The sequence below is a fragment of the Agelaius phoeniceus genome, chromosome 20 (assembly GCF_051311805.1).
Source record: "Agelaius phoeniceus isolate bAgePho1 chromosome 20, bAgePho1.hap1, whole genome shotgun sequence".
NCBI lineage: Eukaryota > Metazoa > Chordata > Aves > Passeriformes > Icteridae > Agelaius > Agelaius phoeniceus.
Window position 1 is genome coordinate 3372801 of NC_135284.1, and position 10942 is coordinate 3383742.

Sequence of the window (10942 nt, forward strand, 5' to 3'; positions counted from 1 at the left end):
CCTTGTGGGGGGAGTGGAAAGAGGAAAAGGCCACAGCAACCACTGCAAAATTCTGCCTGAGGTTTAAAGGAAGGAGGGTGGCTGCTGGAGCAGGTGAAACACTTGGTGCTCAGAGAGTTCCTCCTCTTAGCAGGCAGCTCCTCTTTGTCCCCATATGTGAGATACCCAGAGGGAAACAAGACTTTGCTGCTGCTCCACTTTCTCTCCTTTTAATTTCCATTTTCTTCACCTTACTGTTTTCTACAAGGGATTAACTCAGCAGTTCCATTTGGACCAGAAGGAGAGGTTTAATTCAAACTATTCAGGGACTCGACAGGCTGTGTGTTAAACTTTTGGACTTCATCTAGCCCCCAGCTAATTAAAGTGTTTTTTAATTTAAAAAGATTAATGAGTGATTGCCCTTTTTTAGTGGATACTTTTAAGATTAAGCCTCTCCAATATTATAATTGGAGTAATATGCACATGCCCTACCTGAAAGGCAATCACAAACACAGAGAACAGCACACAGTGTTTGTTTTATACTCCTAATGTTTCATTAGATGTTTGCTGGTTATGAATTATCTATCAGCTCAAATATAACTGTTAATTCTGAATTTGAACAGAACACTGCCCTGGAAAAAGAGGAAGAGAGGAAAAGGTACTGCTCCATGGTATCTTTTTAGTACATAAAATAAAGCCTTTTAAAATGGAGATTTTCAATAAAGTGGTTATTGATTAGTAGAAGGGATAGAGAAGAAAATGTGGTTTCTCAGGGCTGTCTCAAACAAAAGCAGGTGTAACCCCTCTCACCAGCCTGGCTCAGCCCCTCTCCTTTCCAAGCTGGGCAGAGTCAGGTGCCAAGAGTTGTTCCTGGGGGATTGTCCTGTATCTTTATCTTATTCATGACTTATACCTTGGGCAGTCTTATTTTTAAAGTTGGAAAAGTGGTTCTGCTGTTGATTCTATTACCTGCATAAACTGATATTTGACTATGACATCGGTTCCTTAAAGACTAAAATCTGTGAAGTTCTATTAAAAGCCAGTGGATAATGCAGGGTTATTGCAGGAGGCAAGCCTGGCTTTCCAATGTCAAGAGACATAAAATAAATAAATAAATAAAAAGAAGATAGATGGTGTTGGTTTTCATCAGTTGTTCAAATGCAGGATGTTTTAAACAATTTGAGTCGGTACTAATGAGTCTCACATTACCAGAACCTCACCAGCAGAATCTAAAAAGTTGTATTTGAACTCTTTCATTGAAAGTTTCTATTTGGCAGAACAAAGTAATTGTTTGTCTCAAGCACAAAAATGCTGCTGAGAAGAAAGTGAAGCTGGTTTGGAATCTGCCAACTTAGGAATTCTTCTCCTCTGGATTCCATTCTATCTGAACCACCTTACTTTTTACATGGCTACATAATTTGGATCACAGCGTTTCTGAAGTTATTTAATGGCAAGAGTTCTCATGAAAAAAATCCCAACTTGCAGCCTTGTCACACCACTGCTGTTCACAAGAGGTAATTATGAAAAGGAGGAGAATCTGCCAATCACAAGGGGGTTTTATAAGCTATGCCTTTTCCCATTGATTTTAATATAATATATATTTGCCTTTCTAAAATTAGGATTCCTTTTATCCAAAGGAATTAATGCTTGATAATAACTGGTGTGATTTTTTTTTTCTCCTCTCTAGTGTTCATAATGGCTTCTGGGCTTTTGGTTTACCCTTTTGGTTTCAACTCTGCTACTGTGAAGAGATTCTGTGAGAACTCAGACATCTACTATGCAGGAGACTGCCAGATTGGATGGGGGTACATGCTAGCAATTGTTGGGGTCATGTTGTCTGTCTTTTTACCATTCTTTGCAAAATATGCACCAAAAGAGCACATATCTCCAACTCCAATACCTACTATTTTATAGTATTTGATTACTGTTTAAGAACAGAACATTCCTGTCTACACTAATGGCAGAATTCTTGAAGCACTTCCAGTTGGCTGTGTTGCTAAAGAGAGGAGAGGAGATGGGGAGAGAAGGTCAGATTGACAAAGACCAAAAGTGCATTGAAAGTCTTCCGTAAGCAGGAGCAGCAACGCTCTGGAATTGAGATAGGATTAATCAGCAGCTTTACCCTGCTCTAAACAGATCCTGGCATACTGCCTTAGACAAAAAAAAGAATCAGTTTATCCTCAAAACATCTGTCTACCTCCCAGTTTCTTTTGTGTCTCAAATTTGTGAGTTTTAAAAGCTTCAATTCACTTTTGATATATTGTGAAATGTCAGAACTTTTATGAACCCAGTAACTTTAAAATCAATAATGATATTTTGTTACAATTATTTTGATTAGTGAAAAAGCACCTAGGAGTAGCCACAGCCTAAAATTAGGATTGATAGCTAAAAATCTGTATACAAGAAAAGTTTCTTTTTAATCTATGTATATTAGCAGCACCTGCATATTGTAAATTCTGGGCACAGCTTTTACTTCTGCTCTAATTGCCAAGATATAGACATCTTCATGAAGTCTTGGGTAAAATTGAAATTTCTTTTTTTTTTTCTGAGAACTTCAACTACTTCCAAAGGCTTCATGATGATTTAATACTTTAACAACAGGAAAAAAAATCCCTAAGAATTTGTTCTCAGTATTTCTTAAATTATAATTCTAACTGGACTTTAACAAAATGTTTTGAAATATGACAGCTATAGACTTTGGGTTTTGTTGTTTAAGGCTGAAAATAAAAATCTCTGTTTACAAAAATGTCTGTGCCCAATGGCCCTTATCTGCAGTGATAATACAAGGCAGAATGAACTAATTCCAGTACTTCCATTGCAATTGAGAGCCCAGAGTGTAAAACAAAAAAGTGAAGTGAAATGCTATTGAACATGACCAGCAAAAATCTGATGCTGTGTCAGAGTACCAATGGCCATATTTCATTAGTCTGTATGGAAATTCTGTGAGGTCTGATTGCCACAATAGCACTGAATTCATTCTTATCAAGCATTGAAATAAGTGCACTTGATTGCCTTAAGCAAAAGAAACATTGGGTTCTAATCTCACACCACTGTTGTGTTTTTTTTCATTTAAAATAAAATTTTAATTCTAATTCTATTCTCATCTTTTATTTTCTATTATTTATTAAAAAGAAAAATCACATAGATTATATTTAATTCAGAGGTGTACTTCTTAGTTTTGTATTTTGGCACAAACCAGGTGATCAAATTTATTATTCTTCACTTAGCTGAGTCCAAGTGATTCCTGAATTTTTATTTTTTTTAATGGAAGGTGTACATGAAGGGACAGACAGAGACATGTTGAGGATGTATAAGAAAATGCAAACAGAACAATCACTGTGTTATTTTAATACACATCAAAGACTTCTGCAGTCTTGTTTACATTCCTCCCCCTTCTAAACTTCAATGGAACATTGCATTGTTTTCCAAAATAATTGTCCTGTTCTTACATTTCCATGCACTCTAAGAGCAATTTCTGCACATAAACTTAGCAAGTTCTTTGAAAATGCAGATTCCAATGCAGGATTAAGAGAGCATGAGTGCTCTGCACCTTTGCTCACAGGGACTGAGAAATCAAATCTTCCACATATTTAACAAAATAGGCTGAAGGAATGCCCTAAAGTAAGAAGAATAAATTTCAGTCACTTCTGTATATTAATGTGCTTTTCAGTGATGTCTTACACTTTTTTTTAATGAATGGCTGAGATTGATAATTTCCATGTGAGAGTCAGAAAAGTGAGGAATAACAAACAACATGCAAAAAGAAAAGAATCACCACATAGTAGAAAGACAGAGATGCAGGCTTTTCTTTCCTAACCAACCTGTGCCTTTACACTAGAACCATTATACAAGACAGGATCAATATGGTCAAGAAAAAAAATCACCCAACAACTGAAAAATGTTGAGTAGTGTGTATAAACTGTATTGAGTAGGGTTTTTTCTGTTTTGTGTAATGTTTACGACTGTTCACTTAATGTTTCACTAGAAAAAGTGATTTGTTAGTGTCAAATAGAAACTTCTTTTGCAAAGATCTAAACACTTCCTGAAAAGAAAAATGAATTTAGATTTTTATTAACAGCCATAACATACCTAGTAGACAAAAGGACCTACTCCTGTCATTACTTATTAACCTAAGTTTCACATGTGCAAAACTGGAAGCATCAATCACAAAACTGGAAGCAGTTTTAAATTACTGTTACAGCAGAGTCCCCCAATTCACAACACTGCTGTACCAAATCCTTGACTTCTTAAAGCTCAACTTCAATCATCAACCTCTGCATCCTGCAAAATTCTGCACCTTGTATGAGTCAAGCTAATGCTTCCATTAGCAGCTTCCTTTAACATTTTATAACATTTTTATAATATTTAAATAAATCAAACACGTGTACATGACCTCTACAACTGGCAAAACCCTCCTTGAGGCATCCATGCTCTGAGCCCTCCTGACAGTGCAGGTGAGGTGATAATTCCAGTGATCCTTGCAGCAGCTGGTAAAGCACATCCTGTAGATCTCACCTGCTGCTGGCAATGCCTGTGCTCACACTGACAGATCACTTTTTTCAATAAAGACTGTTTGCACGTTAAACTGTGTAAAAGCGTTTTCCTGTTACAATTTGCTGGACCAGGTTCAAGTTTTATTCTAAATATATAATTTTTTAAGTGTAACTAAAAGCTGTATTTTCCATTACTGTGTTTCTGCGTTGACTAGCTGGCTCCTTTTTAGAATATTAACTGTTTTCTGTATTTGACTTGTTGGATACAATATTTCAATTATTTTAAATGTGAAATTTCCAATTGCCAACACTGTATAATAAAATAATTTTAAAAATCCCCATACTGTTTGCTATTTTCTTGACAACTCTTTTGTTTTGCAATTCCCAAGAGATCTGCTACAAAGCTTCTGAAGTAGGGGAAAAGGAAATAGGAACAGCAGGAATAACCTATGAAAGGTAATGTTTGAAGCAAAGGCACATAAACATGTACATGGTCCATCTGTCATGAAAGATATTTCCATGGCCAAGGCAAGGAAGTTCTGTGTTCTAATAATTCTTTCCTTTCTACTTCCTCTGTGTCCTTGGGAATCTTCCTACAGCCTCAGGGTTTGTTGTTATTTTATACAGGTATTATACTGATTGTTTATTTTTTTCAAAAGAACACGAATCAGGTAACACATAAATGGGAAGCCAATGAACACAACAGCATTTGCTGGATAACACAGCACAGTGATATTTATATAACCAGATTTTATATATATATATATTTATATATATATTTATATAACCGGATTTTCAGTGGTAGTTTTGGTAAATGTTGTAGCATGTCCAGCCTTTATGGGTAACAGTTAAATCTGGGGTTTGGACAACCATTTTGACTTTTACATTTCATTCATAGTTTTTACATATGCTGTCATCTCAACATCTGCAATTTTAACAAAGTCTTGGAAAGTGTTCTGTTCTTGAGCACTTGCTGGTCTTACAGAGACGCACTTGAAAATGTTCTTTTTTGCATCATAGGTTCCCATGCACCTGTGCACTCGACCTCTAATGAGTCGTGGAAGCTCCCGGTCCTTCATCAAAGCACAACAAACACAACAATTACATCACCTGACAGAAGAGCTCTCCACGTGGCTGCTTCTGAGGGCTGCATCAACAGAAAACCTCTACACCAGCTTTTCTCCTGTTAGCAGCTGCTTACAAACTAAACTCCAAATCTCACCTGGTTTTCTGAAACACAAGTCTCAGGATGCCTAAGTAGTAACTATTGCTCTAAATTTGGAACAATGGGATAAAAACATTCAGTCTGCCTTTTGCTCTGGGAATTTATGTTTTCTTTGAAAAGGATTGGAGCTAGTGGTGTTATGTGTGGACACAGAATACTCACAATTTCATAAAACACACAAGGCAGGGTCTCCTTTCCATCTCTCAGAAGAAAGTTCTTTGCTCCATATGCTCCAGGTGTGACTGCAGAATCCAGTGTGCCTGTCCCATTAAGCAAAACTTAATCATTCCAAGACGAATTATATTAAAAAATTTTGTAAAACTGCATTACTCTACAGAAGATTCCTGCTAAACAGGAAAATTTATTCTTAAAACAAGGAAAGGAAAGAAACACGATAGAAAAACTTGATGTTGGAGGATGACTGAAGCGTTAATTTTGTACCTGTTTCAGTCACCTTTGAGAGCTGAATGGAAGGGAAATTAGATGGTGTTCATGCCAGCATTTTGTGGGTTTAAGTACTTCAGCTATTGCAAAATTCTGACTTGTTGCTGCCCTAGCATTATGATCAGATTATATTATTATAATCTACAATGCTTACCTAAAACTTCAAACAGCAGTGCAGTCTTATAGGCACACTGGCTCCAGTGCCTCACACTCTGAATGACTGCAGACAGGATTCGCAAAGAATTCTTCTTTATTTTAGTTTTCACTTGAGATGATGGAATTTCCTTTCAGATGAAGACAAAAGCTTAAGTTAGACATACACACTTGCAATTTCAAAGGGCACACAGGCATTTATTTATTATGTTGAACAGGTGATAATTACATTAAAATTAGAGCATTTGTTCAGAATATACAAAAAACTCCCTGCCAGTTTACTGAGGATTTTAGATTATTACAGTATGAAAATCTCAATTCTAAATTTCAAGAAACTCCAGGTTTTACTAAGGCACCTTGGGCTGATGAAAACCTCATCATCTTCCACCAGATTTCTTTCTTTACTCCTTTCTTCATTATGTCTTTCCTATTAACCCTGCCCATAAGTTTTACCTGACTTTTATCTTCTGGGACACAACCAAATTGGTTTTCATTCATTTTCTTTTGCTGAGTATTGCAGTTAAATTTATATGCTGGACCATGATCCTGCAGACTTCTTGCCACAGTGTTGGGTTTCACTGGCCACTTTCCTTTGGATGTGTCTGTTTTGATGAGCTGGGATGGGTTATGACTGGCAGGATGGTTTTGCTGCTGGACAGTTTTCAAACTGCTTGGAAAGTTCTCAAACTTCTGAGAAGTTCCATTATCAGATCTTGAATTTGCTGTTTTACCTAAAGGAGTGTATTCATTTCTGTTCCTGCAATACAACAGTTCAGTATCACAGTAGCTCTTTGGAATACTGAGCTATGTGATTAAAGTATATAAAAGCAATCCACAAATTGTTGATTTAGCTTTAAATATATCCAAACTCACTTGAGTTCACACCAAATTTATCCATGTACAGGGCAGTGATTACACCTGTGCATAAATCTATCTGACTTCAACAGACCTTAAAACCTGCTCAGTTATTGTCCTGCCCTGTCTAACACATCTTTCCTGACCCAAAATTCACATATTTTCATAACTTTAAAATAAAATAAACAAGGTTTCCTCTGAGAGTGAGATTAAAAGGGTTTCTTTAACTGCTACAGGCATATGGGAAAATGTGAGATGCATTTTCACATAAGAACAAAAAGGAAGGGTAACAGACATTAAAGGCTTCACCAACCTGCAGGCAGACACGTTTTTCCCAGCATTTGCTAAACTAAACTTTGATGCATTTGGTGCTTTCATAAGGGAAGGAGCCATCGGATGTTCTGCTTGGCTTTCAAAGACAAGTTTAAAGAATCAGTGACACAGCAGCAGCTTTATTGTGAGACACACATGGATTGTTCAGGAAACAATTAACATCCAAATAAAAATCAAAAAAGCAACAGATAACTTGCTTCTTACATACCCACTGTTTGCTGCTTTCTGCAGTTCATCCACTTCTGGGTTTGCAGCTCCCCAACCTAATTTTCAAAAGACAAAGGACTGAATGTTGATAAAAATGGAAAAGACTAAAAGGTAGTAAGTATTTGTAGGCTTCCAATTCTGCTTAAAGTCCCACAAACAGGCTCATATGGGAAGGAGGAAGAAAAAAGAAATAAGGGAAATGTGATCCTTTGATATTTGTAACTATAAGACAACTTCTAACAAGTAGGTTGCTTCTCTAGACAATAGTTCAGTTACAAACATTAGACTTATTAGCAACAGAGATTTTATTATAAGAAAACTTTGAAACTTTATTACAAATAAAACATAATGAGAGCATTAAAGCAGAGCTCTGCACCGGTCTTTCCAAGCCCAATTTGAAGAACAGAAGTTCCTTTCTGAACTACAAGAAAGACATCTTACAAATGTTTCTTCTTGTAACACAGGACTTGAATGTTGATTGAAATCAACTGAAAACAAAAGGTCAGTTTCAAGAGACTCCATTTAAATGCCAGTGCTACTTCATTCTCCATCACACAATGAGTCAAACTCCCTCTAGGCAAGAAGTATAAAAAGCTCAATTGTACAGAGGAGAAAGAAATTTCCTGGAGGACAATTTTTACATAATGAACTTTTCAGAAATAGATATAAAGGATGCATATAGTTCTTGATAAAGACAATGCCTGATTTCATAGAATACAATTAGTAAGCTAAGATTTATTTGGATTTAGAGGCAGTAAAAAAAAAAAAAAAAAAAGTCTTATTTACCGAATGATGGAGAGAAGTCATAACTATGAGTCCCAGAACCAATGCCTGGTTCATTTTTAAGTGGATTTGAAGTGAGGGGCTGTCTAGTTCTTTTTTTCTGATTGAACAGTGGTACAGGCAGACAACCTAAAATTAAAATTTAAGTAATGCTATATTAATAGCAAAAGGATACACAACCTATACTTAAAACAAGTAAATAAAATTACTTAATTATTTTACATTACACATAGGAATTGCATTTAATAAACACATAAAAGGCCCTTCCCTCGCAGAATTTATGTTCCCAACCCTCTGTCCTGCACATAATCCCCTTAATGAAACCTTTCCCTCAGTGACCAGTTCCCTGAATCCATCTAAAATCTCACCCTGTGCTGCAATAAACAGGTAACTCATTCAAATCCATTCAGGAAATGGGGATTTAGGGCCAAATACGGAATATCCTGTATGGATACTACATACATAAATGCATTTAATGTGTCTATAAAAGCATAATGAGGTGTGAACAGGAGAGCACGTAAGAAGGGCTGGTACCTGCTGTGCTCCGAGCCGGTGTGTCAGCTAAACTCCTTTTCATTTCTTTGCTGAATCCTAACAGGCAGCAATGTATTGATTTCTCCAAATCTGCTGTATGGAAGTCAGATAAACAAAGCAAAATAATTAATGCTGCAAACACATCCAAATTTCACATGATTTTATGGCAGTTTCTCTTAACACTACAGCGCCAGCGACTGGCATAATTTCAAACACAAGCCCTAAAACACAGAATCAGCCGTAGTGAATTTAGAAGATCCACAGGTGCACGCCTAAGATGCAATCATATTCGAGGCCCTGAGGGAGTGGCGCTGAGGGTCAGGGCCATGTTGAGAGTCAGCGCTTACCGGGCTGAGGGTGAGCCCTGACGGTTCAGCCGTGAGGGACGGGACTCAGGGTCAGCCCTGACGGTTCAGTCGTGAGGGACGGGGCTGAGGGTCAGCCCTGACGGTTCAGCTGTGAGGGACGGAGCTGAGGGTCAGCCCTCAGGGTCAGCCCTGACCGTTCAGCTGTGAGGGACGGAGCTGAGGGTCAGCCCTCAGGGTCAGCCCTGACGGTTCAGCTGTGAGGGACGGAGCTGAGGGTCAGCCCTCAGGGTCAGCCCTCAGGTGAAGCCCTGAGGCGAAGCCCGCCAAAAATAACGGTCACTCGTCCGCGCGCTCGCGCCTCAGGCGGTGCGGAAATGGCGGGAAGGTGAAGCCCCGTTCCCAGCCGCTGAGGGCACGGAGGGAGCGGCCGCGCCCGGCTGGAGACACAAGAACTCTTTAATCGCCCCCTCAGTGAGATTTCATTAATTACCCCCGCCCCCGAGGAACCCGTGTAGTGTCATCCTCAGAAAGCCCGGGGTAGGAGCTGAATCTGCAGAAGTGTGTGGACGCAAACGTGGCTGTAAAAAAAACCTAAAAGCATTCTTCGTTCTGATTGTCTCTTCAGCTTTTACACATGGTTGGATCCTGCCTAAAATCTGAGTGCTTGGCACGACTGGATCTTGTCCTGTTTTGGTAAATCTTTTCCTTCAGAAGCGCTCCCAAAGATCTGTATGTAGAACATCAAACCAATCCGGATTCTTACTAAACTAAATATCCCACATCCTTTTTCAGAGTGTGAGTATTGGCAAAGCACAGGAATAAGGGATGGGTCCCAGTGTTTAACCCTGAAGAGTGAAAAGTTTCCAAGTGAATTTCCATTCATTCCCAAATTGGCAGGTCCTGGGACACCAGGAGTTAAAGGGTTTGGATGGGAACTCCTTTAAAGGGATAAAAGAAGCTTCCATGGGTTTAGTTCCTAAACTCATGTTTGGAAATTCACTGTCTCTGTCCTAAAAACTCTCTTAGGAGACAAACTTCTTGCATGTTAATTAAGTGCACAGACATCTCTGTGTTTCATTCAGTGCTTTGGAAGGAATTACAACCATTACAATGCCAGCAGGAATAAAAGATAAACTAAATGTTCCAGCCCTGCATGTTTGCATTTTGCCGTTTACTCTTCAAACTTCTACTGTGTTTAAATTCAACAAACCCAGATTCAGAGTGTGAGTTGTGGTTTTGGGTGTTGTCACTCCCCATTCTGGCACCACCGCTAAAGAGAGACAGGGGTCAAAGGACAGTACACACTGTCCAGTGCTGTAAAATGCAACTTCACTGCTTTGTTTAATAAATTACTCGTTCTGATTAAATATCTGACAGCTCCTAAGTACAGAGTAATACAGTTGAGTATTTAAGCAAACAGTCTCTCTGTATTAACTCACTGTAAGCTTCAGCAAAATCTGAATGTGTGAACCGAAACATAGAGAGCAACTTCTGTAGAAATTATATTCCTGGCAGAACTATTTTAGATAAATCCTGTGCTCAGCTTTTCCTAGACCTACAGTCTGTCAGCCTGGGATATAAAGCCTTTCAGGCACTGGCCAAATATTCTCTCAGTCATTGGAGTATAA

At 38.2% G+C, this 10942-nt stretch overlaps 2 protein-coding genes across 2 annotated transcripts in view; one reads left to right on the plus strand and one right to left on the minus strand.

The window, feature by feature from the left end:
* The window catches only part of LHFPL7 (LHFPL tetraspan subfamily member 7), a 60115-nt gene extending 55306 nt beyond the window's left edge, over positions 1 to 4809 (plus strand). Inside the window, exon 3 of the mRNA XM_054647176.2 lies at positions 1667 to 4809. Coding sequence (XP_054503151.2) covers positions 1667 to 1893 — 227 coding nt within the window. The 3' untranslated portion in view covers positions 1894 to 4809. The remainder of the gene's footprint in view (positions 1 to 1666) is intronic.
* On the minus strand, positions 4298 to 9835 carry SPATA22 (spermatogenesis associated 22). Its single transcript, XM_077188902.1, has 8 exons — positions 9805 to 9835; positions 8476 to 8601; positions 7691 to 7745; positions 7463 to 7558; positions 6748 to 7051; positions 6296 to 6425; positions 5860 to 5957; positions 4298 to 5545 (listed from the first exon to the last, which is right to left on the minus strand). The coding sequence occupies exons 1-8, from the start codon at positions 9833 to 9835 to the stop codon at positions 5354 to 5356; spliced, it is 1032 nt and encodes a 343-aa protein (XP_077045017.1). The 3' UTR covers positions 4298 to 5353.
* Positions 9836 to 10942: the final 1107 nt, after the last annotated feature.

Coding starts and splice junctions, on each gene's coding strand:
- SPATA22 (XM_077188902.1), bottom strand. CDS start 9,835: ATGACACTACACGGGTTCCTCGGGGGCGGGG. Junction 8,602..9,804: donor CGGGTTCCTCGGGGGCGGGG/GTAATTAATGAA, acceptor TTTTAATTTTAG/GTTGTCTGCCTGTACCACTG. Junction 7,746..8,475: donor TGACTTCTCTCCATCATTCG/GTAAATAAGACT, acceptor TTTGAAAATTAG/GTTGGGGAGCTGCAAACCCA.